The sequence below is a fragment of the Phascolarctos cinereus genome, unplaced genomic scaffold, assembly GCF_003287225.1.
Source record: "Phascolarctos cinereus isolate Bilbo 61053 unplaced genomic scaffold, phaCin_HiC Scaffold_4;HRSCAF=312, whole genome shotgun sequence".
NCBI lineage: Eukaryota > Metazoa > Chordata > Mammalia > Diprotodontia > Phascolarctidae > Phascolarctos > Phascolarctos cinereus.
The window spans coordinates 510617817-510645022 of NW_027555847.1; the positions used below are offsets into that span (position 1 = coordinate 510617817).

The 27206-nt window shown below is 38.0% G+C and overlaps 1 protein-coding gene across 1 annotated transcript in view; it reads right to left on the bottom strand.

The window, feature by feature from the left end:
- The window catches only part of AKAIN1 (A-kinase anchor inhibitor 1), a 77082-nt gene extending 65641 nt beyond the window's left edge, over window positions 1–11441 (bottom strand). Inside the window, exon 1 of the mRNA XM_078151948.1 lies at window positions 10972–11441. Coding sequence (XP_078008074.1) covers window positions 10972–10987 — 16 coding nt within the window. The 5' untranslated portion in view covers window positions 10988–11441. The remainder of the gene's footprint in view (window positions 1–10971) is intronic.
- Between the last annotated feature and the right edge of the window lie 15765 nt (window positions 11442–27206).

Below are 27206 nucleotides of genomic sequence, written 5' to 3' on the forward strand. Positions count from 1 at the left end.
ACTGTGCTCTATGAGCAAAGCAAAATTTCAGTAGCTCAAAGGAAATATGAGATGCGCAAATTTAGAGACATGTCCACTCCAAATGTTCATATGGATTATTTGCGCCCAACCTGGTAGAACTTTCCAAGCTTGTGTTGGTCTGAGCAGACACAGTCAGACATGCTGTACCTTGATCCAATGTAATCATGTCATTTTGGTCCTCTTAGAGAATGAAGGACAACAACCACAACCTTTACCAGCTGCCACTCATTAACCTAGAGAGGGCTGAAAGGGCCAGTGGTAGCTATTGACCCACCCAGAAGATCAAAAAAGTCTATCTTCGAGAACTCAGTTTTAATTTAAGTCTCTTCAAAACCCTATAAACCAACCAGCTGTCATCCTAAGTATTAGTTTCTTCTGCTTTCTCTCATACAGATTTTGATTTATCTCTGCTAGCTTTTTGTTCTTCTTCTTGTTTTCCTTCCTTAGGCCCTGTCATACTCCAACTGATACTTCCAATGAAACCTTTCCCTCACACATTCCAAAGCTGAGCCTCCCCAGCACCTCTGGTGGCCCAGCAGGCCCCCACCCCTAGGTGGAAATTGGGAGTACAATCCTGTACAAATGTAATGAAGCGGGGCAGCAAGGTGGCACAGTGGATAGAGCACCAGCCCTGGATTCAGGAGGACCTGAGTTCAAATCTGGCCTCGGACACATAACACTTACTAGCTGTGTGACCTTGGGCAAGTCACTTAACCCCACTGCCTAGCCATAAAACAAACCAAAAAAAGAAAAACCAAATGTAATGAAGCCTCATGCATGGTGAGAATTGTGGTAGCTGGAGAGAGAAGGAAGCAAGCCATTGAGGTTTAACTATAGCAGCTGCCCTTGAGCTGATTTTTGGGAGCAGAGGGGAAGACCTTTCCTCATAAGGTTTACTTTGCTCCACATGTCTCCAAAACGTGATAGGAGTTCTCTGCATAAGAACGCATAGGGATGAGGTTGGGGACTGGACCTGTGATTTCATTGGTACGGAGAACTCTTTGTTAAGGGAACTCCTTCTACTAATGCAGGTCAACACCTTCTCTTCAATTTACAATCTTAGAGAATTGTCTAAAACACTGAAAAGTTAAGTGACTTGTTCAGAGTTACTTAGCCAGGATGTGTCAGAGGAGGGACCTGAACCCAAGTCTTCCTGGCTTCAAGGCTAGTTCTCTTTAGAGGCTACACTTACCTCTCAAAAACACATATGCTGTCTTTATGGCAATGAAAGGCAATATGAGGTAGTAAGAAGAGCACTAGGGGCAGCTAGGTGGCCCAGTGGACAGAGCACTGGCCCTAAAGTCAGGAGGACCTGAGTTCAAATCTGGCCTCAGACCAAACACTTGACACTTACTAGCTGTGTGACCCTGGGCAAGTCATTTAACCCCAATTGCCTAAAAATTAAAAAAAAAAGAAGAAGAAGAAGAAGAAGAGCACTAGCTCAGAAGTCAGAGTCTGGGGTCACACCCCAGCTTTTCAACTTAATGACCTTAATTGTGATGTTAGGCAAATCGTTTAGCTTTTCTGGGCCACAGTTTCCTCATTTTTAAAATAAGGGGATCAGATCAATCAGTCAATAAACATTTATTAAGTGCCTACTATGTTGTAGGAACTGTGCTAAGTGCTGGGGATACAAAAAGAGGCAAAAGAGGTCCCTGCATTCAAGGAGCTTATAATGGGGGAGAGAATAGACAAACAAATGTATACAAAGAAAGCTATGTACAGGATAAATTATAGATACTTACAGAGGGGAGACACTGGAATTAAGAGGGGTTGGGGAAGGCTTAGAGGATTTTAATTGGGACTTAAAGGAAGCCAGGGAAGCCAATAATCAGAGTGAAGGAGGGAAAGCATTCTAGGGATAAGGAACAGCCAGAGAAAATGTCCTGGACCAAGAGATAGAGTATCTGTTCACTGAACATCTAGGAAGCCAGTGCCACTAGATTGAAGAGTACATGGTGGAGAGTAAGATGTAAGAAGAATGGAAAGTCAGGAGGAGGCTAGGTTATAAAAGGATTTTGAATGCCAGAGAATGTTGTATGTGATCTGAGTGGAATAGGATGCCACTGGAGTTTATTAACATGATTGGCACTGTGCTTTAGGAAAATCACTTTAGAGGCTGAATAAAGAATGGATTGGAGTTAGGAAACACTTGAGGCAGACAGATCCACTAGCAGGCTATTGCAATAATTCAGGTGTGAGATGATAAAGGTTGCACTAGAGTGGTAGATCAGATGATCTCTAAATTTCTTACCAGTTGCAAAGCCTATGATTCCTACCCCCCACCCCCAAGAAAAAAAAAGATGCAAAAGAGAATATGAGAAAGAATCAATGCTACCACCCCACCCTGCACATACTTATACTTCCCACCTAGCACTATATTCTCTATGTTGTTACATCCAAAGGATATTCAAGGAAGAAGTTGGGAAATCCATTAAAGATAGCTCCAAGGAGAAATATTGTAGAAATATTTCCCCACTTATGCCTAGACTCAGTGATTGTTTGAAAACTATTCTCATTTCTATACTGTCATCCAACACCCAACATTAGGAAGCTTCTTTTTAAAAACAACATAATAATAATCAGTATTCTCTTGTTTAGGGCAATACTCCCAACCTAATACTAGCATATCACAACCAAAAAAGGCATCCACAAACCAATTTGTCATTTTGAATGACTCTAATCCCCACCCCCACTGAACTAAAATTTAGCCTCATGCTACCTGTAGCTAGTGTGCCCAGATATAAATTGAATACCATAATAGAATGTCCATGTATGTTCTTTTGGTATAATTCTTCATGTCATCCTTGTGTGCTCTGAAGCTCTTTTGGAAACCTTGTGCCCTAACCTTACAGGAGATAATGTAGGGACATAATCATTCACCATTTCTTTGCAATGAGTCAAAGTAAGGTTAATGAAATTCCAAGTACTTGCCCCAAATGCTCAATGCCAGACTCCCAAACACACTTCTCTGGCTTTTAATACTATCCTAATACTATCACTACTCAACTTGTTATTGCTACTTTTCCTCACTCTTCATTCTTCTATCAGTAAGATAAGGTATCCACTCCTGGGGCAACTCCTGGCCCACCAGAATAACTGTAATCATCTGTGTTGGATGAATAAAGGGCCATAGAATCCTGGGATCCTAGGACCATAGGTTTAGAGTGTGAAGAACCACATACTCATAGTATTAGAACTGGAAGGGATCTTATAGACCATTGAATCCAGGACTTTCAAAGGGCACCTAGTTGAACTCCCTACTTTTATTGATGAGCAAACAGAGATACTAGTAAGTGGCAAATCCAAGAATTAAACTTAAGTTCTCTGACTCCAAATTCAGCACGCTTTCCACTCTACCACAAGGAATCCTTTAATTTTACAGATATGGAAACTGAGGCCCCAAAAGGATAAGTGCCTCCTCCAATGTCACATATAAACAGAATAGAAGAACCAAGATTTCAGCCTAGGTCCTCTGACTAGAAACACAAATACCAGTATTCAGGGCAGAAATTCCTAGTTCCATATGATTTCTGTAGCCAACATTTCATTGTGGAAAAGGAACAAATATGACTGACAGCAGATAAAATTCATGTTAAATGAGCTATATTAATGCAATCCTGTTTTGAGATGGTCACTTTAGGAAAGGAATAATGATTATTTATTGACATGATTATGGCCTGATCAAATATAAATTTACTTATTTTGAGGCATGAGTCACATAGTAATTACATCTATTGGGAACTCACTTCTAAACTCTCTGATTTGGATGGATTAAAATTCTGTCTATAACATCATAATAAACAACTTCATTTTTTAAAATCCCACAAAAATAAAATTAAATGGGAAGGCAGAAGTGTCAGATCATAAATGTTGGAAATAAATTCTAAGGGAATAAAATTAACTACTGCTGCCTGGCAACAAAAAAACTGCATCCCATGAAGGCTTTCTGCCCAAATACCAGACAGTCACATCTCACTGAGTTTATGAGAGGTGACCAAAACATTGACTACCGTAGTAGAACTATTGTGTTCATAAACGGGGCTTTGGGTATAGCTGGAGCATAGTAAGCACCATTTTTAATCCTTAAAAAACAGAAGACCCATCCATTTTTAAGTGAAGACATGTAATTTTATTGTTTATGATAGTAAAATGTTTAGTCTTTTAACTATATTCTTCTCTTCTTAAAGAAAATACAAAAATTCTAAAGTTCAAAGCATAATAAAGGCAACCATTTCATAAGGAAGGACACTGAAAGGCCAAGAAACTGACTTACCTAATGTCATACAACAAACCAACATCAGATTCAGAATAAGGCTCCAACCTCTCTCCTGAGCCCTAGGCCAGTGCTCTTCCCTATAGACTGCACTATTTCACAAGTAAATCTTATGACTTTTCTACAATGTCTAAACACTAGTCAATCTTTGAAATGAAGACAATGAGGCTTTAGCTTCACTCACCTATGAGTGTGGATGTGGCTATAACAAAGAAATGACAGTGGTAGGTATATCAAGGCTTAGTAGAAAGAAGAAAAGATATAAAATGATGACTGAAAATATTATCCTATTAAGAGTGCATACTATGATGCTTTCACTTAGAAATAAACATCCTAGGATGGTAGGTGCTTTTATGTCATTATCAGACCTTTTAAATTTAGACAAGATTGGGACTATTTAACTCCATGAAGAAGCCATCTGCTTTCAAGCATGCAGATGCTAGCCTTTCAATTGTGATTTTCCATGATTCATAACTTATTCATCCCAGGATACACTCAGACATCTGCTTCATCATCAATTCAGCTCATCATACCATTAGCTGTAAAGGTTTGTAAACGCACCATAAAGGTGATACAATAAAAGAGTAAAGGAAGTCTTCCCTCATCTCACAAGAAAGGGGATAGATATGATGCTCTTTCCAAAATACACGGTCCAAGTTGGAGGTCATATGCACATAAGGAGAGAGCGTATGCACTTTTAAGTATCTCCATTGTTAAAAGATATGTGGTACACCTTACTCAGCGGGAGAAAAATGTTCCTCTAGCTATAGGAGGTTCCTCTGAGCCAGCACAGGGAAGGTTGTTTATAGAACTCACTGAGGCATAATTCAAGGACAAAATCAGCTGTGGACTTTCTCAGGCACTCTTATGGCCATTTTGATGCAGTCTCTTACTTAGATACTTTCCCATGTAGGAGCTACCTCAATTAAGTGAAGGCTGATGGGAGGAGTTCAGAGAGGAAGATTGAGGAATGTTTTGATGTCTTTTATGGTTCTAAAGAAGAGGCTTGCAAATCAAAACAACTCTGAGGTACCATATCACACCTATCAGATTGGCCAACATGACAAAACAGGTAAATAATAAATATTGCAGAAGATGTGGGAAAATTGGAATACTAATGCATTGTTGGTGGAGTTGTGAACTGATCCAACCATTTTGGAGAGCAATTTGGAACTATGCCCAAAAGGCTATAAAAATGTGCATATCCTTTGGCCCATCAATAGCATTTCTAGGACTGGATCCCAAAAGTGTCATAAAAATGGGAAAAGGACCCATATGTACAAAAATATTTATAGCAGATCTTTTTGTGATAGCAAAGAATTGGAAATTGAGAGGATATCCATCAATTGGGGAATGGCTAAACAAGTTGTGGTATATGAATGTGATAGAATACTATTGTCCTGTAAGAAATGAAGAGCAGGTAGACTTCAGAAAAACCTGGAAAGACTTGTATGGTCTGATGCTGAGTGAAGTGAGCAGAACCAGGAGAACACTGTGCACAGTAACAGCCACATTGTGTGATGACTAACTTTGATAGACTTATCCCCTCTCAGCAAAACAAGGATCTAAGACATCTCCAAAAGTCTCATGATGGAAAATGCTATACACATCCAAAGAAAGAACTATGGAGTTTGAATGCAGATCGAAGCAGAAAGAAGATCTAATTCTTCTTTACAACATGACTAATGTGAAAATGTTTAATATATATGTATAGCCTATATCAGATTACATGCCATCTTGGTGGGGGGAGAAAAATTTTAAACTCAAAAGCTTGTAGAAGTGATTGTTGATAAATCAAAATTAATTAATTAAAACAGTTTTTTAAAAGAGAGGCTTATATTTATCCAAATTCAGAGTCAAAAAAGAAGGTCCATTATATAGTAACCATGACATAGTGGAAAGAATGCTGGATCTTGAGTCAGACAACACTTCGTTTGTCATTTACTAGAGGAATAACCTTGATTCTTTGGGCCATAGTCTTCTCATCTTTAAAATGAAAAAATTGAACAAGATAACCCCTGAGATACCTTCCACCTCTATCTATGATCCTTTGAAGAAACAGCTCTCTCCAAATCATCCAGCCCATTTGCCCTATCTCAAACTTCAATGTGCCAATGCCATGTGCCTTTGGTATCTTCATTTAATAATGATTTCCAAATTTAAAAATCTGAGGCTGATGGCATTATTCCTATAATGGGTTGTCCATTACATTCTGCCAAAACCTAGTTTTATTATTAATGTGGAAACTACTCTTCCTGTGTGCCTCAAGATTAAATAGCACTCGGTTATAAGTAATGATGGGTCTTTAGAAAATTCCATAATTGCGAAAGGAAAGAATCTAGGCAGTCAGGACCCAATTCAATCTACCTTTAAAAGTTCCTGCTAACTGTTAAAAATGTATTTGGGTTGACAGATTGTAAACCTTGCTTTAAACCAGCGTGCAGCAGTTATTTATTCATCCATTGATCTCTCAGGAATTGGTAGGCCATGAATATAAATAAAGAAAAACTATAGCTGCCTTCAGATAAATAAGACATTCTCTTAAGCATTTTTGACAGTTATCTCTGATGGGACCGGTGCTGAATGTTCAGGGCAATGATGGAGAGGGAGTGATTACTTACAATTGCACTATTTTTATTTCCCTGTAAAAATTTTCTGTTGCATTGACTTGCCTGATTTGTACACAATGTAAATTTCATTCTGTTTCCTCCTTGGTAGGAAATTCTTTCCCCCACCAAGGAAATTTATTAGCATAGATGCAAACTAAATAATTTGAAGCAATCCATTTGTCAGTCAGCAAGCATTTATTAAAAACCCATGGGGGCATATTAATACTGGGGATAAACCACAGAATCATAGACTTTTAGGGTTGGATGCTTCCTTAGACATCATACAATTCATTTCAATTCAACTAACATTTGTTAAACACACACTGTGTGCAGAGCTATGCTGGAAGAGTGCAAAGTTCAGATAACACAGTCATATGTGTTATAGTCTAGAAGGGGAACTGAAACACATACATAGATAACACTCAATAATACAACTCCTACCCCAAACACAAATTGCAAGTATATAACAGATATTAGATGTCTTTAGTGGGCTTAAAATTTGCAATACACTAGATAAGAACCCTCCTAAATTACATATTAGAAACTATCATCGTCATCACTCAACCTCTTAAAATATCATACTTCTATGACAGAAATATAATCTTATTATTATAGGATATCCATGTTTTTTTAAATGTGAAAGAGCAGGTGGTGGAGCACTGTAGTATTCTCAGCCTTAAGTAAACTGAGAAGATGAAAAAGATGAATTTTTCTTGCCTTTTGTCCTGTAACTACCAACATTATCTCAGCTATTTTGCCTAAATTAAGATTTACTCATAATAAAGCAAAAGAAAGACTAGCAACACAACATAACAATAAAACTCTTTAAGTGTTTTAAGTTTTTTACATTGATTTCCTCAGAACAAACCTGTGAGGCAGATAGGTAATGCAACTATTATTCTTTCAATTTTACATATAAGGAAACTGAGGTACAAAGAGGTTAAGTGACTTATTCCAAGTCAAATAGCTGTAGAGTGTCAGAGTCAGCTAACTTGATTCCAGGTGTAGGACTCTTTCTGCTACTCTACATTGAATCTTGGTAGGGAAAAATAATTTCTCTTTTCCTCTCTATTCTATCATACTATTAATGATACCTATTCTATGGTTTTCTGCTTATGATATATTCTTTACCAACCACTTTGAGGGTGAGTGATGAGTCAGGTGAAGACCAAGACTTTCACTCAAGATTACTCAGCACAAAGGAGGTAAAGTAAGACCTAGATATACAGAACTCCAGGTTCTAGATTCCGTTTTTAAAATAAATTATCATAGTGTTGCTTTGAATGGCTCAGTAGCCATTGACCCAATTTTGTGAATAGCTCATTGTTAATTTATTACCCTACTGATCTTGTAGTGTCTAACACCTTTTCATTAATTGTTGAGCAATCACCTTGACACACACTTCCACTGACTTACTTTTAAAGTTTTAGGTGGGGAGTGGGAAGGGATAATCTATTTGAGGTAGCTAGCCTTTTTGAGTCTGCTCAAAATACCAGGATGACAGTCAGCAGGGACTGAGAAGTGGTGTGATGAACCTGGAGACATTGCAATGCTGAAAGTCTGGCACAGTTCAACTATACAACTTCCTTCTTTGTTTAATCACACAAAAAAAAATCTATATTGGAAAGTGTGACATTGGCAGAGCACTGGATTACAATTCAATCCAAAAAGTATTTTTTAAGCATATATGTAACAAAAACTTTCTCACCTAGGTCTAGGTACCAGAGCTAAAATTAAAGTTCCTATACTCAAGAAATTTACATTATTGAGGTGGGAAATAATACATATTTAGATCAAGAGATATAAATAAATACATAGCAATTTTAGAGGGAGGACTAATAAGGAAAAATCAGACATAGGAGGTAGCATTTCAACTAAAACTTGAAGGAAGCTAGAGATTTTCTCCACTCAAAGGAAGGAAAAAGATGTATAGACCTTAGGGCTGCCTTCTGTACTATTCAACTACCCTTTAGCTCAGTGTTACAGCTTGAATCCAGTAGTAGTACTACACTGTTTCATCCTGCCACCCACCCCTCATCCTTTAGCCTACACTGACTTTATTATGATAGCCTGAAGTAGCTTCTGAATCAAAGGTAAACTGACCCAACAAAAAAAAATTATTTCCACTAGGTAAACAGTCCTTTATAGACACATTCCAACCCTCTTCCTCACTTATACCTGATATTCCAGGTCTGGCTCATACGAGTCCCTTTTTCCTAAATAAAAGTATGAAAGAAATCGGAAAATTGCAATTTTTTTAACAAGTCTTTGAGTGGTTACCCACTACCTATTTCAAAATCCTGCTCATCATGGTGCATTAGAAAGAATACTGGATTTGGAATCAAACGACAAGAGCTTCTTTCAAATCCCAGTTCTGCCATTTGCTTCCTACTTAACCTTGAGCAAGTCACCTCTCTGGTTCTAAATACCCTCTATTATAAAAATGGAGCATTGTATTAGATGACACTAAAAGTTCATTCCAATTCTATATCTATGATCTTTGACTTTCAGAAGCTGCCTAATCTTGAGATCAAACAAGTCACTGATGTCTGGAAATGTCTCCCCTCTTAAAGTGGAAAGAGATTGATGGCTTCCAGGCAGCCTTCTGTGCTAAACAGCCACCCTTTAGCTCAATGACGCAGTAAAAGTCCCACACTAAACTTCATCATTGGTTTCAGAGCAGTATCTTTCCTCTCTCTTCTTGCGGCCATGTTTTGACTTTGCGTTCTGAACTTGAGATACTTAGTTCTACCCTTTTACACATGGGATAGGTGACTCTGGATAAGACCAAACTAACTTTCTAGCAACCTTTCAAGGTCCATAACTAAAAGAGACTCACTGCATATGATAAGGGTCAGTGACCCCTAAACACATACCTGCTAAACCCCACCATTGTTGGGAAACCCCACAGATGTACTTACACACCACCACAAAGTCTTTCAGTTCAGTTCTGGTTTTGTTTTGCTTTGTTTTTACTAGCTGGACCTGTCTTCTAGTTAAAGGCATGACTTTTCTTCCTTTCTTTTCCTTCCCATTGGTTAACCCAAGTTTTTAGGTATACATGAGCACAGAAAAGACAAACTGCCTTTGCAATTTAATAAAAAGAAAAAAAAAGCCAAAGTTAGGCTTCTCTGTGGATCTTTTCAACAGCCTCCTTAAATAATGTCACTAATTATAGAGGCCTGAGTAAAAGGCTTGACTGACTACACTATACATAACTGTATAAGCCGAAATTTTCCACCCTTGCTCCCCACCCAATCCGATCTTTACTCAGCTGATACACAGCCAGGGTCTACGCAGTCGAATCAGCAAGCGCGCGAACAAACGTGAGCGGGCACACACAAACATATACACACACTCACTCACACCTAGCCTGGATCATCGGTGGCGGAACCTGCGTCCTTGGTCGACTAGCCCTCGCCTCTTACAGAAGCGAAAAGATTTCCTCTCAGTCACTTCTCTCAAAGCACTACAACAACCCGTCTCGCCGCAGTAGCAGACGCCAGTCGCCGCAGCAGCTACAGCAACCTCTAGCCAGAGTTTCAGGTTCGGCTCCTTCAGGAAATCTCATTCCTTTGAACCACCCTTTTCTTCTTCCTTTCTCCTCCCAGACCCTCCATTCCCACCCCCAGGCCTTCTAGCCCTCTTTTCCAGAATTCCCCTAGGAGCCCGTGCCACTTTATCACTCCTCTGGGGTTCAAATAGAAGCAGCTGAAGCCCGCACCTCTGAGCTCCCTCCAACCACCCGCCTCATTGTCCAGGTATCGGATGTCCTGGCAAAGTTCCCATTTTCAAGGTGCCTGGCCTCGTATGGTGCATGTAGAGTCACCCAGAGAGAAAATACTCTGGGAGTAAACAGCTAGGTTGTTGCTTCTGCAGCTGCTGCTGCATATTTCAGAGTGGAAAGGGTCCCAAAACAGTATTAAAGAGGGGCAGAGACACATGGTAATACACTACCTCCGAGCAAAAATGATGGGCCAGAGAGGCCTCTTTTTCCCCTCCTCCTCCCTACCCCGCTACAAGTCTGGCCACTTGGTGACTCGATAGGAAAAGGGGTAACGTTACCTGGAGCAAACACCATGATCACCTCCTGCAGCGAATACCCCAAGGTGGAGAACAAGCGATACTCAGAAGGTGAGGGGAAGAGAAGGGGATAGCTGTAAAGTCAGGGCGGGGGCGGGGAAGTGGGATCTGGGAAGACCAGAAAGCCAGTGGACGTTGGGAGATGAGAGCGCAGAGCAGGGCCTCTGGGACACGGGGCAGACAGCACCTTGGACAGCTCCCCTGCCCTGCTGAGCTACTTAGTAGTGAAGTGAACCTGCCCCTGGCCGGGAACACGACTCTAACTGGTCTTTGCTTGTTCCCTCCACAATGCACTGCTCTGGAGGCGGCGGCGGCGGCAGCAGCAGCAGGAGAAGGAGGAGGAGGAGGAGGTGGAGGAGGAGGAAATCGACCCAGGGCTCAGCTCATTCCTCATTTCTGTGCCAGCTCAGGGTACGTTGCTGCTCAAGGGAAAAAGTAACCACTACAGACAGTTTCAGCCGGAGGAGAAAGGAAGGAGAAAAGGAAAGGAAAGAGAGAAAAAGGTAATTGCCTATTCTCCCAGCAGGGGGACAGCTAATTGCTTCTAATTACCTGCTGTCTTTGACCCCCATGGATGCACACTGACATTTAGGATGAGTTTGCTTTTTCACACTCAAAGAGCTTTACTTTCAGGGATGATTTTGAGTTAGCAATGTTTTATTTAGACTGGCTCTGTGCTTCTTGGGTCCTAAGAGTTCCCGCAATTTACCCAAACTAACCATGCCACCTCTCTCACAGTCCAAATCCCTCTACCAGGAATAGAAAGAAAAGAAGAGGAAAAGATGGGTAACTTTCAGCGCAAGTAAGGAAGGAGTTTCTAACAGAGCACCAAAATGCAAACCTAGCCCCAGAGAAAATTCCATTTCTCAAGAAAAGAATCATATCAGGTTGATATGATGCTTTGTTCACAACAACCTTCTCAAATAGGTAGCACAAGCATTGAAAACCAGCAAAGCTAGCCGTCAAAGTGGCCCGAGGTTATGTTCTGATAATTGGCAAAAATTGGCACTCAAGACCAGGTCTGCTGCTGCCAAGCCGAATGAATGCCTTCATTCCTACACTACCTGCTTCAAGATTGTCATCCAGAATTCTCAAGGAATAGCAACAAGGCTTTCCCTTGTCTCTCTTCCTCTGCATACATTAAAACTGAATGGACTAAAACAAAAATTGTATTCTTATCTGAGATATATTTACTTTCTCTTGATCTTGATAAGTATATTTTGAGCTGATCTAAACTATCTGACTTCATAGAAATTTATTTAAATCTGTCTAATGATCATCAAATAGCCATTTTAAGTCCATCTAGTTCCAAGATCATGCTTGTGTAGTATATACACATCAAACAATACCATTCAATTCCTTAGACAATTCAACAGTCACACAATAAAGACCAAAGCACAGAGACACAGCCCACATTTATAGGAGGCACCTATCTAGTACACCTATACAGATCATTAGCATTATCAATCTGATATTCACATAGTTGAATATAATTTTTATTTCTATCTTTTGTTCTTACATACCTAAATTTTCCCTGTATTCCTCACTTTGCCCCCTCCAAAAAAAACTATAATTTCAATTATAACATTTATTAGGTGACTATTATGGGAATGGCTCCATCCTAGGTTCCAGGGGTACAAAGATAATGCAAAAAAAATCTCTGCCCCAAAGAGCTTGAGTTCCTGACAGATTTTTTTGGTTACATTTAATGAAAGAAAGCACAGCCTGGTGGATAGAGAACTAGATTTGTAGTTAGGAGAGAGCTTTGTTGGAAGCCTGCCTCTGATACTAATCTATGACCATAAACAGATTCTTAATCTTTCTGAATTTTGGTTTCTTCTTCTATGAGCCGGCAGAAAAAAATAATACTCATAATGTGTATTTCATAGGGCTGTTGTGAAACTCATATGGGATAATATGTGGAAAGCACTTTGGCAACTTTCAAGTGCCATATAAATGTCTGTAAATAATTTTATTTTCATCTATCCCTCTTCAAAGGCTCATACCCCTAAAGCTGGAAGAGTCCTGAGAAGTCATCTAGTCTAGACTACTAAAACAGATGAGGAAAATTAGGTTCAGGAAGGTTGTGACTTGCCCAAGCTCATACAAGCAGTAAGCAGTCAAAACCCAGCCCACTCAAAAACTATTAATTTCTCAATGATTCAAATGTTGAAAGAGATGTTATTCCATTTTAGAAAATATGAAGTAATCATTTATAAAATGTTGTAGAACTCAAGTAGAAGACTCTGGGGGCCTTTTGGACCATTTTAAAGTTATTTTATGGACAGAAAATATGAATTAGTTTGCCCAAATATGGAGGTCATATTACTGGGCTGAAAAAAGTTTCTTGAAAACATGTAATGCTAATTTCATTTATTTGGGCTGAAACAAGGAATAATTTTCTAACTTCAATCTCTACCTTCATCATTTGGAGAAGTGCCAAGAGTTATTTTTTTGGAATGATCTTTGGATGATTTTTGAAATTTCCTCATGAAACCCATCACATCCTGTGAAGAATGTGAAAGAATGCAAAAGAAAAAGACTCAGAAAATTTTTAGAGCTGAACCCAAAGTCTCTTCTCCAAAATATTTCTTTCCTCTCTTTTTCTCACTGCCACTACCTAAGCTATGGGGAAATGTGAATGTTCCTCCTGTGTCCTAAAGTTGGTGTTAACAAGCTCTGCTTTGCCTAATTCAACTAAGACTAGGCTAGTATTTTTTAAAGTTTCAATAGGGAATTAAGGGGAAAAGTAAATGAAAATAAAATAACATAGAGAAGTTTGTAATTTTTAATTTGCAAAGGTTCGTTGATATTCTTTCATTTCTCCCTGTCTGAAAAGTGCTGCTGTCCATCCTGATGCACCTCTATGACCAAGCTAGTAGTTTAACAGATAAGAACTATTCTCCCATTAAGTCAAGTAAGGTTCCTTCACCTCTAACTTACAGCAATGCTTAACCTAGGCTCTGTCTGAGGTTAAAAGACAGTCATTTTTAAAAATATATTTTTATTTATTTATTAAATATTTCCCAATTACGTCTAAAAAAATTTAACAATTTTTTTTAGTTCCAAATTTTTTCCCTTTCTCCCCTTCCCCCTCCTTGAGAAGGCAAAGCAAATTTATGTCATTCATGTGAACTCATGCAAAACATATTTCCATATTAACCATGTTGCAAAAGAAAACAAATGAAATAAAACAATTAAAAAGTATTTTAAAAGTATGTTTCAATGCACATTCAGAGTTCTTCAGTTCCCTTTCTGGAGGTGGATAGCATTTTTCATCATGGGTCCTTTGGAATAAGAAAGTCATCTTTAATACTTGGAGCTAGGTGATACTTGTCTTTTAAGCACTGAGAACTAACTGATCTTCTTTACATCTTTCAAAGTTCCTACCTCCTGCTGTACTTCTAACCATGTTCTGGCTCTCAATCTGATGATACTTCCAGTCTATATTAGTTATCAAAAGATTTGCAGAATGAGAAATGCCAACATTTACTCATACCAAATACCATTTCCTATCCTTCCTGGCCTAACTAATTGGCTTCACCCACTTTTCTCAAAGTTTGGCATGCCTATCTTTGAAGTTGCCTGAGACCCTTTCAGAAGGTTGTCAAGGACAAAATTATTTTCATAGTAATATTAAGATGTGATTTAGCTATCAAAATACTCCTCCCTTTTCTAACTATATAGCTGTAAAAAGCCAATTTTTTTTTCATATACTTAAACCAAAACAACAGATTGCAACAGACTGAATGTGGAAGAAGATATGAGAATACAACTGTCTTCTATCATGCCAGATAATGAAGCAATTGTTTTAAAATATAAAACAGTGTCACTTCTCACAATTTTTTTGCTTTGAAAAATATTCTCATAAAAATTTATTATTTATATTAATATGTAATAGGCTTATTATTTCCAAATGAATTAATAAATATTTTGAAATCTTATCAGTTTTAATTTCTAATATGATAAATAACACATATAACATATAAATAAAAGCTCTTTGGGATCCTCAAGAACTTTTAAGAATGTTTAGGGGTCTTCAGTTTTTTAAGAATATAAAAGGGTCCTGAGACCAGAAAGGTTGAGAATTGCTGATGTAGAGGAAAGTCACAGCTCCCATTCAGAAACTTTTAATTCCAAAGTTCTACTGCAACATTCTTCCTCTTTAATGAGCCTATCTTCAAGGTATGGTAGAAAAAGTATTGTACCTGGAGTCAAAGATCTCGATTCAAAAATCCAGATTTCTTACTTCAATTATATTCAAGTTAAGAAACACACTACTACAACTGACATTCTTTTGAGGAGACACAACATTTACAATGCTCGGTAAATACAAGTGAAAAGGTAGGACAGGAAAAGGAACCAGATCTATGGTAGACATCTTGCTTGTGCTTTACAGTCTTAGAGAATTTCCTAGACCACTGAGAGGTTACTTGAGTGGCCCAGGTCATAAAGCCAGTATGTGGCAGAGGTGAGGATTGAACAGGGTCTTCCTAGTTTGAAACCCATCGTTCTATATTCTCTGCTATGTTACCATATCCTGAAAATTTTACTGAAGTATGAACAGGGCACACGACCCTATCGCTACTACATAAGGGAATTAAAAGAGATCACCTACAACTTGAAGGTATCAGTGAAGGAACTTACTCTGTGTGACCTTGGGTAGTTCACTTCAGTTCTAGGTTCCCTCATCTATGAAATAAGGGGGTTGTATCGGATGATTCCCAACATTCTTTCCTGCTCTAAATCCTATGATCTTTCCAATGTATAAAGAATTCTCTACTAGATAAAGTTTTCTTAGCCTTTTTTATGTCATGGAACACTTTGGCAGTATGGTAAAGCCTATAGAGCCCTTCCCAGGACAACATTTTGTTTTTCAAACATTACTGAAGGAAATGATAAATTCCAGTTAGAGGTTGGTGAAAATAAAGATGCAACTTTTCCCATCCAAGTTCATAGACTCCTTGAAATCTATCCTGGATCCATAGCCCCAGATTAAGAACCCCAGTAGTAGAGGGTGGTTGTGTTGAGAGAAAGAGAGAGAGGGGCTTTTATTCTTTGTTATGTCCCCTATGCATTAGGTTTTCTCCACTTACAAATTGCCACTATACTTAACAAAGAATTGCTACTGACAAAAACCAGTCTTCCCCTTTCTTCTGTAATAATCACTACAGCCTGAGGCCAGCCTGGTTCTGATCTGAAAGGGCCTAGGTCTAGTTAGTGATTCCAAGGGCCACCGGTGAGAAATAATTCATTTCCCCTATTCTATTCCAATCAGTATTAATCAGTTTGCTATGATTCTGCAGGGGTAGTGATTATAATTTCTGTTTATTAGGCCCCAGAGCTATGAGTTGTGAATTATAAATTCACTTGCTTAATCATAAGAAGTTAATTAGAGGCCCTCCACCCTTGTTTTTTTCCTTGTTATGGTGACCAAGCCCAGCATGGTGGAAGTGACTCAATTGCATGGAAGTCCCCCCAACTTATCTTTGTACCTCTTGACCAAGGTCTCTTGTCCAACATGAACACTTAGTCAGTGGAGATGCTTCATGCTTCACCCAACCTGAGATCCCCCTGCTGACATACCATTTCTAGCTGATGCATCATTTTTGGCCCTCAGAGCAAGATCTATCAACCAATGGGATTCTGTACTTTGTATAGCCTCTTTAGAATGTTCAGGTATCAAATCTGTTATCAAGCCTTATAAAAATAAGGCCCTAGAAGAATGGGACATCTCAGATTGTGGAGGAAGACCTGAGATCTACTGCATTAGAGGAAACCATGGACCCTTTAAAAAAATGCCATTGGCTCAGAGCTCTGCCTCAGTGATTTTTCTCGTAGGTTGGGCAATTGTAATCCCCACACACCTTCTAGCATACCCCAATGCAGGTTTTCCTAAACTTTCTCCATGTCTTCTAAACTGACAGTGTTCCATAATGGACATTCAAATACCCCAGTTATTTGGCCAGAGCATAACTCTAGAGTGGTATAATAAGTATATAAATATTAAATGTATAAATACAAAATTTAATAAATATAAAATTTAATATTTCCACTATCCCTTTCTGAAATCTGACACAATTACTGCCAATCAAATAGTGGGTAGGGATAGGAGTCAGCTGTAGAATTCTGATTCTATGATAGCCTTGAATGGATGAGAAAAAAATCACTTGTGAAGTGCTTACCATGTGCACTGGACCATGCTAAGGCCTAGAGATAGAAGAGTGGGACAGTCCCTGCTCTCAAGGAGCTCACATATCTAATACAGGGAAACAACACATATAGCAGTTGTTGTTCAGTCATCTAATCATGTCTTTCTTTTCATGAACCCAAATGGGGTTTTCTTGACAATGATACTGGAGTGGTTTGCCACTTCCTTCTTCAGTAGATTAAGGCAAACAGAGGTTAAGTGACTTACCAAGGGTCACACAGCTACTGAGTGTCTGAGGCCAGATTTGAACTCAGGTGTTCCTGACTCCAGGCCCATCAAGCGATCCACTGAGCCATCTCTAGCTGTTCTTGGCTCATATAGGTGGGATGAATATAAATCAGAAGAAGAGGCCTGGCAGTCCTTAGGGTCCAGATATAAAGCAACTGGTTACATATCTTTTTTAATGGTACTACCATTAATACAAACCAAATCAGTTTCTGATTCTGAAACATTCAAAGAAGCCAAAGACTTTGCCGGTGAGAACTTTCTTTTCCTGGTCTTCAGTAGCTGTGGCCACTGAGGAGGCAGGAGCTGTAGCACCTCCATATGTAATTTCTAGTTGATATTTCTACAAGTCTTGCTTTTGGATAATGGATGAAGAAATGGCCTAGATACAGGGGTGGGAACATGAGGCCTCAAGGCCACATGTGGCCTTCTGGGTCCTTAGGTTCAACCTTTTGACTCCAATCAATCCAAGTTTTCCAGAATAAATCTTTTTATTAAGGCAACTTGTTCTATGAAGTTTGGATTCAAAAGCAGAGAAGGTGAGGGTTGGGGGAGGAATCATTGCTATTCCCAAGTGTTTAAGCTATCTGCCTATATGTGCCAGCTGCAGGGGTTACTCCCATATAGGGCCCAGCTGGAAATAAATAGAAGAGGTGGCCTAGTTCCTGCTATTCCCAGGGCTGTTGGCTCCAGAACTCTGGGATTTCTCCACCAGGGTATGAGGGGTGGTAGCAGTCATGGTGGTAGCAGTTATTCAACCCCTGAAGTTCATTTATATTTATCTTATCCAATCACTTCTCTTACTATTTTCATCACACTTTGTGCCCAGTTATAGCCTTCTTTCTTCTTCCCCTTTTTATTTCATAGGAAAGAGAACTTGATTGTCTTTATACCACTAGCTATATTTAGACTTTTTCTTTGCCTCCTTATGGATATTTTTAATATATTAAATAGTAATATTCTTATCCCATAATAAGTGTTATATAACTGTTAGCAATTATTATCATCATCAACACGTATCAGAACATAGTGATTCCAAATTGCACTTTTTCATTTTATAGATTTTTTAAAATTATAACAAAGATAGAATTGAAAGATCGTTTTTTTCTCTCTTAAGGGCTGCTATGAAAATTAAAACTGAGACAAGTGAACTATGTTATAATCAATATAAAAGATGATGGAAAACAAGGGAAATGCAGAAAGAAAAATTAAAAAGTAAAACTGAAAGAAGAAAAAATTATATGATGTGTATATGTGTGTGTATATATATATGTATATATATATATATATATATATATATATATATATATATATACATACATACATAAAAGAAAATGGGAAGAGAGCCAATGGATGTAGCACAAATGGGAAAGAATGAAGGAAGTAAATTAGAAGGCAAGAGGCCAATAGTAACAAAAAAAAAATGAAGGGAAAGGGAAATGAAAAAAGGATCTCATGAGCTTAAAGAATATATCCTAAGAATTCCGCAGTGGCCAGGTTTGATAGCTGATAAACTGAATGGCTGGATTTTTAAGAGCCCTGAAGGAAATTAGAAAAGAGATGATGAAATATTCATATTTTCCAAAAGGAAAAATAACTAAAATTTTTACTAACTAAAATATATTTTCTTCTTGAAAAACCTAACTAGTGAAATGTTAAAGTGAAAATGATATTCTAAAAACCATATAGCTTTCTTTAAAACAGAAATAAAGAATTTTTTCCAGACTGTTGACTCAAAGGGAAATTTTTAAACTCACCACATATGCAAGTAAAAAAACATTTTTTGTGTTTTTGAGAGAAAATCAAAAACACCGAATTCATATGATTTTAAATTTTTGAAGAGGAAATATAAAATAATATTTTAAAAATACTAATAAATATATCTTCCATGTGGCCAGTTAAGGTACAAAGATAGAAGTGAAAAAAAGGGAAGGAGTTAAAGAAATTCTTTTAAAATTGCTGGCGGAGAGAGTGGCAGATAGGAAAGGAAGAAAAAAGGCTTTTAAAAAAATTGAAGTAAAAAAAGTGAATAAAAAAATGAAGGATGGAGAAAGTGAATAGGCAATGAACCCATACGTGAAAGATATAATCATTTGAAGAAAGAGGAAGAGAAAAACTGCATTCAAAGATGCACATAAAATTGAATTGAGGAGAGAGAAAAGATTTACTTAGGTTCTTATGTCAATGCCCTTCTTACTCCATGCTTCCCACTGGGGCTGCGAACTGCAGAACAAGTGATTAATTTTTTATAACTACTCTTCAAAATGCTGATTAGTTGATCAACCAATGTTCAGAAGTCTTAATGACTCTTTATTCATATATCTGGAAGTTCTATTCTTCAATGAAAACCTCCAAAGTAACCCTGGGGTGGATTTATTCTGTTCTTTATTGAATACTCCAAATACCCTGCTAGACAGGGACATAGTCTCCAGACTTTTACCACAGCCCAAACCAAAGCAGCAGCATCTGATTGAATATTTGTGGAGTCAATGAAATTAATCTGAGAGTCAGTACTGCTTTAAAGAACAAATATTTTCTCAATGTATAATTATATCAAATTTTGGTAAGAGAGGAATGGGTACATATATCATAAATAAAGCAGCATTGCTTGGACCAGCATGAACTACAGAGCTTTAATGTCTTACCAGATTTAATGAATCTGGGGGGGGAATGATTTCTTTTATTCTTAGAGGTATAAAATAATTGTACTTTCCCTGTAAAAATCAGATACTTGTCAGTTTAACTGGAGACCATGTTTGTTTTAAATCTGTCTATATTTCATCTTACTTCACCATATCCAAAAGTCTGTGGTTTTGCTGATGTGGGTACTCTCTCTGTCACTACAAATCAAACCCCTTCATGATTTTATGACTTGTTCTGTTCTATTAGTCACACCCTGTGGTGGCCAATATGCTGAAGCTCCCCCTTCGAACTGAGGTAGGTACTCTTAGAATGGCTATCCATCTCCTAGAATGAGCTGGAAACAGGGGTGTGCTGGAGCCAGCTCATACTGTCAGAGAGCCAACTGATAATTATTCTGTGTGGATCTTTACACTTCGGAAATTTGCAATCCCTACAAGTCAGGGATTGGTTTATTGCTTTCTAGACTTAGATTAACCTTATAAATGTGTCCTGAGTGCACTTCCACCACCACTACTCAGATCCCGTTGTTAAATATTTACCAGCACAACCCTGACTTTTTGAACTTTGCTTGTTTAACTCTGTATAGGCCTGGCCGCAGCTTCCCCTCTGCTGGAATCAGATTTCAAGAACCCACACAGACCTTCATGACATTAGGAAACATCAAAGTAAAATCTAAGTATAGGATATTATCTTTATAATGACCTTAGGACAGATCAAAAAATTTCACCAGCTGAAAATCCTGCATTTCAAGGAATCAAAACTCTTGTTAATGTGAAGAATTAGAAGCAGTTTTTCTAAATGCTAACCACAAAATCGTCCTGGGAGACAGAGAGTCTGGCAATAGTAAACACTCAGAAAAGCTTGGATCCAGCAGGGGAATGCTTCCAAGTGTACATCATTATGAATTGCAAGGCAGTGTGTGACTTGCTTTTCATGAAAGTCAGAGGCATATCAAGACTCTGGACATCCTCATTCCTCACCTCCGTATTCTGATTTGATGTTAGGAGAAACCAAAGAATGGGTACATGAAGCTTGTACCTAATCCAGAAGTAAGATACTATTTTACCTGGTAATTTTATTCTGGCATTACATAGATAAAATTGTTGTTGTTCAGTTGTTTCAGTCATGTCCCAGTCTTCCTGACCCTATTTGGGATTTTCTTAGCAAAGATACTGGAGTGGTTTGCCATTTCCTTCTCCAGTTTATTTTCCAGATGAGGAAACTGAGGCAAAAAGGGTTAAGTGACTTGTCCAGGGTCACACAGTTAGTAAGTGTCTGAGACCAGATTTGAACTCAGCAACAAGTCTTCTTGACTCCAGGCCCAGCATTCTATCCTAGCTGCCCACATAGATAAAATACTTTCACCCACAATGAACCTCTATACTTTGTAAGTAGAAAAATAGAGATGTTGTCTGTACACAGCTTACATTTTGTTCATTTTTTTATGAATGACCTTTTTCTGCACCATCAGATGAACCAGCCATGTTTTCTATCCAGCTGTCCTCACAGAATTTATCACCAGAACCAAGCAACCTACATTCCAAAATACTGAAAGAAGTAGTAGAGGGGGATTGTTGAACCATCAACAGTGTTCTTTAAAAAATCATTACCAAATGGCACCACAATTCTGGAGACAGGTAAATGTCCCAATTTATTAAAAAATAACAAAAAGAGTAAAATCTTTAAACTATGAGTTACTGAAACTGGCAAAATTCTAGAGCATTTTAGTAAAAGTGAAGGTTTGTGAGCATCTAGAAAGAGAAATTTGATCACTAAATGTCAGTATGGCTTCATCAAAAAGAAGTCATTTCATGTTAACATTTCCTTTGGACAGTGATCAGGACAATGCTACAGGTGTAGTACATCTGGATTCCAATAAAACTTTTAGCAAACTCTCTCTCATTGAGGAGACATACGGATATAGGCTAGATGATAGTAAAATTAGATTGGGAATTGGTTGAATGGCTAGAATCAAAGGGTAGTAATTAAGGAACTGATGTGGAAGGAATTCTCTGAGTCCCCCCAGGGACTTTGTCCTTGGCCCTGAACTATTTAATTTTTTTTTTTTTGCAAATGACTTGCATGAAGGCAAAAATGGAATGCTTATCAAAATTTTGGATAACAGAAAGCTGAGAGAGATAGCTAAGATATTTATGACAGAACAAGTATCCAAAAAGATCTTGACAAGCTAGAACAATGGATTATAAACCTAGGAGAAGGGACTTCAGAATCCATTTAGAGCAACCTAGATCATCCAGTCCTCCTCTTACACATGAAGATGGAATCACTGGGTAGAGTGATTTGCCAGAAAGGACTGGAGATGGGATCTGAATCTATGACCTCTTATGCGAGAGCTAGTAAAGACCCAAAATGTGATCTAAAAAAATTCAAACACACAAATATAAGGTCATGATAGTCTGGCCAAACAATTCACATAAAAAGTCTGAAAGTTTTTAGGGGATTGCAAGCTCAAGATGGATCAATGGAATAAGATGGCAGCCAGAAAAACTAATGAGATCTCAGACTATATTAATAGAGTATGTAGAATTGCACAGTGTGATACTTTCCCTGTACTCTGTCCTGTCTGACCCTATCTGAAATACTCCATTATAGAAGTGTTATTGACAAACTGGAAGAAAATAAGAGGACAGAAAACTCTGACCTGAGGATTGGTAGAAGGGAAGCTTAATCTGTAGAAGAGAAAATTTAATGGGGAACAATATAATTATCTTCAACCATTTGAAAGAATGACATATAAGAGAAGGATTGGAAGCTGAAATTGACTGCCAATAAGAGTCAAAAATTGCGGAGAGACAGATTTCTACTTGATATAAGGGAAAACTGCCTAGTAATTGGAGCTGCCCCCAAAGTGAAATTGATTGCCTCAGGAAGTAGTGGTTTCACCCTCCCTGGAGGACTTCAGACAGAGACTAGATGAGTACTTGTCACTGATGGTACAGGGATACCTGTTAAGTACAAAGTTAGAATAGATGACCTCTAAGGTCCCTTCCAACTCAGATTCTGTGATTCAGTTCAGTCAAAATAGCTAAAAATGACAAATTGAACATTTTTGAAATCCGTTTTCATGAAAATACAATCTGAGAGGAACTATATTACCAATAGCAAGTTCAAGGCATGTGGTATTAAAAACCTTGGTGTCCTTTTCCATGGGCCCGTTAACTCTATGGATCCCAGGGAATTTCATTCTAACTCCATTTTCTAGTGGTGGTTGTTTAGTCATTTTTTTTTCATTTGTGTCTAACTCTTTGTGACCCTATTTGGAGGTTTTTGGCAAAGATATTGGAGTAGTTTGCCATTTCCTCCTCCAGATCATTTTACAGTTGAGAAAACTGAGGCAAACTGGATTAAGTGACTTGCCCAGGGTCACACAGATGCTGAAAGTGAGGCAAACAAGGTTAAGTGATTTGCCCAGGATCACACAGCTAGAAAGCGTCGGAGGCCAGATTTGAACTCATAAAGATGAGTCTTCCTGACTCTAAGCCAAGTGCTCTATCCACTACACCACCTAGATGCCCCTCTAGTGAAGGCCCAAGTTCTAAAATTTTAAGTTTCCACTTACCTGATTTAAAAAACCACTAAGCATTACTTTACCAAATATTTTCAAGTTTGTGCATTTACACAAGATACAGGTTATTTTCAGCTGCTTCTGGGTAGTGTGCCACTAACCAAACAAAAATGACAATTTGTATAAGACCAAGCTTGGCTAACATGCTGTAACACATTGAAGACATCAAAGCAAATTTTATGTGGCTGTCACATGCTGTAGTTTTGTACCAGCAAACAGACATACATAAAGTAAAGATGTATCTTTTATAGCAGGATTGATAACAAAAATAGTGCAATAGGCTCTGAGCCTTAGACTTACTAATTTGTGAACTCCTAGGGGCATTAGCTCTTTCTTGGAACTTGTTAAAGGAACAAATTGGCTTGATGCCAAGGCAGGCTTTTGCCTTTTACTACTTCAGGGAGCCTCTTAGATCTTCTAGGGCCTTGAACATATGCAGTTTCCTGGACTCAAATGACATCATCTGCCATAACCACACCCAGATGCTTGATTCTAGGATTCTCTTCCTATTTCCATTTTTGCCCCCATCTGCCATACACTCCAGGTTCCAAAAAAAAAAAAGTTCATATTCTAAGATTTATTTACAGGGAAAGATAAAATATACAAACTCAGAAATCATGCAGAGTAATAATAATTTGAAAAATACATGAAAGAAGACTATCCAATACCAGCCTAGGTGGTAGTTAACTTCTAAGCTAGGTGTTGGAGTGTTTTATAAAAGAAATAGAAAAACACAATTTTTGCCTTAAAGATTATTAAAATCTAGATGAGATGCCAAAACACTGATCTGATACAGCTAACAAACATTTTTTTCCAAAATGACATATAAATAAGTGAACATTATTATAGTCCAAATGGAGTAGCAAGTACCAAAGAATGGTCATGGTAAGTCAATCATGAAAGATTTTCTAGTCGCAACCAGCTTTGAGTTATGCTTTGAAGAAGCTGAGGGATAAAGATCGGTGAAGAATAAGAAAAAGGAACTACTAGACAAAAAGACTGATGTGACAAAATAAAGAGAGGAAGGGAGGATAAAGGGGTGGGCATAAATGACTTCAATTGTCCAGAACAGGGATGTAACGAGAAAGAGATGGATCTTACACAGTTAAAAAAAAAAAGTTAAAGCTAAAGATTTTGAAGTTCATATTATTAATGCTAGGTTATTTTATTTAGAAATTCAAGTATTCATACAGTTTGATATTTATCAGTACAACCAGTTAGATTATTATAACAATTGACTATTCTTTATCTCATCCCTGTCAAGTGGATCAGAATTATGCAGAAGATGAGAAACTGAAGCTCATGAAGGTTTTGCACTTACTACAACCACAAATATTATCAGCAAGACACAATTAAGGCTAAATTGGCTCCTAGGCCAAAACGGAGTCTGTTGGATACCTCCAGTCATTCCCTAGACAACTCACATGAGGCCTTACATAGAACCTCACATTTAACTGGCAGTCTCTTCCCTAGCAGGCATTTGCTTTCTACACAGTTCTTTACTGATCAAAATCAATAAGCATCCATTAAGTGCCAGGTGCTTCTGGGGAGACAAGCTTTCACTAAAACAATGTCCTTGACATCATGCTTCTATGCGATTTATGACAGCTGCCATAGTTCTGAGTGGTGATGTTCAGGATTCCCTATCCCTATCTTCATCTCTTTTTGACTTGAGGAATTATAGGCAAAAGATACATAAATACCATATTGATTTGTGAATGCCTCACATAGTTCATTATATCTAGGCTGGCTCCAGCCGTGCTTAACTTTATTCCCTAGTCATTCTCAATGGCCACCTTGCTGCCCAGACCAGAAACCATGCTGTCAAGGACTTAACCATTTCAGCTCTGGAACTTTTACCTTAGAAGTGGTGGTAATCACCATGTTGATTGGTGAGTGCTTAATGTAACTCATTTTATTTAGACTGTCTCAGCTATGCTTTACCTTACACCCTAGCCATCATTTTGCTCCTCTACCCCTGCTGAAACCTCTATGATGCAGCTATGTCAGACATTTACCAGCTGTGTTATGCTTGGTGACTCACTTAACTTCCTGGTGCCTCAGGTTCCCCATCTGAAAAATAGGGTTAATAGCAGCACCTACCTCCCAGAATTATGAGAATAAAATGAGGTATTTGTAAAGAACTTTGCAAACTTTAAAGATCTATAATAATTCTAGTCATATAGATAATTATCATTATCAGCATTGTTGTCATTGTTGTTGTTACTGGAAAGGGTCTGTCAGTCTACTCTGCTATGGCTCCACTCATTATCCCTGTAACTTTCCAAACCAAAATGTAAGTAAAACCCCTGTATGTAAGTTACTAGAATACAAGTTGCTTGATGAGAGAGCCTATCTTCATTTATGAAAGATATCTGTCATCCTTGGTGCTTAACATAGTCAATGCTTAACACATAGTAATTGCTTGATAAATGTTTTTCTTTTTAATTCATTCATTCATTCATAAATGACCCGGGACAATTAAGACAAAATTTTAATAAAATGACAATACTTGGATACAATAGTTCTTGATATTATTCTTTTCTAGATATTTCACGTTTCTATCTGAGATAGCTGGTGTAGTGGGGGAAGCATATAGTTTGAAATCAGAAGGCCAGTATTTAGATTTACACTTCACCCCTTCCTAATTGTCCAAATCCATATCTTAAGACCTCAAATCCAGTTCTCTTTGCACCACACCACGTTGCCTCACCCAAACATGGAAATGGCAAGTCTATTTGGACTTCTGCTGTCTTTCTGCTTATCCCCCACATGTATGGATTCCATGACTTCTGGACCCAGTTTGTCCCTGTTGCTGCTGTTCAGTCATTTTTTTTCAGTTGTGTCTGACTCTTTGTGACTCCTTTTGGGGTTTTCTTGGCAAAGATACTGAAGTAGTTTGACATTTCCTTCTCCAGCTCATTTTACAGATGAGAAAACTGGGGCAAACAGAGTTGCATGACTTACCCAGGGACACACAGCTAGCAAGTGTCTAGGGCCAGATTTGAATTCAGGAAGATGAGTCTTCCTTACTACTGGCCCAGCACTCTGTCCACTGCACCACGTAACTGCTCCTATGTTTGTCCATCTAGGTTTATAATAACTGCATGCTTTTTCCTATACCAATTGAAGTGGTCAGGATTTCTATCTATCCAGACCTTTGTGATAGAAATTCATTCAGAAAACCAGGGTTTGAATGCCAACTCTGCTACCTCTCACTTGCGACCTTGGACAAGTCACTTTAAGTCTCTGAGCCTCGATTTTCTATAAAATGAGTGGGTAAGATTAGATAATTTTTAAGATCTCTTCCAGCTCTGGCTCCAATGATACTGTGCTCTCATGACCTCAGGCAAATTTTTTAACCTTTCAACTTTAGTTTAGTTTCAAAGTGAGATTAATACAAATGCTATCAAGATAATAGAATTGCTGTAGGGATATTATTAGTTAATGTATTTATAATTATAAAGCACTATATAAATGGGAGTTGCTATTATGATGAAAAGAAAAATGTTAGGGTCTTCAAAATCAAATTATGTTTGCACAATAATAATG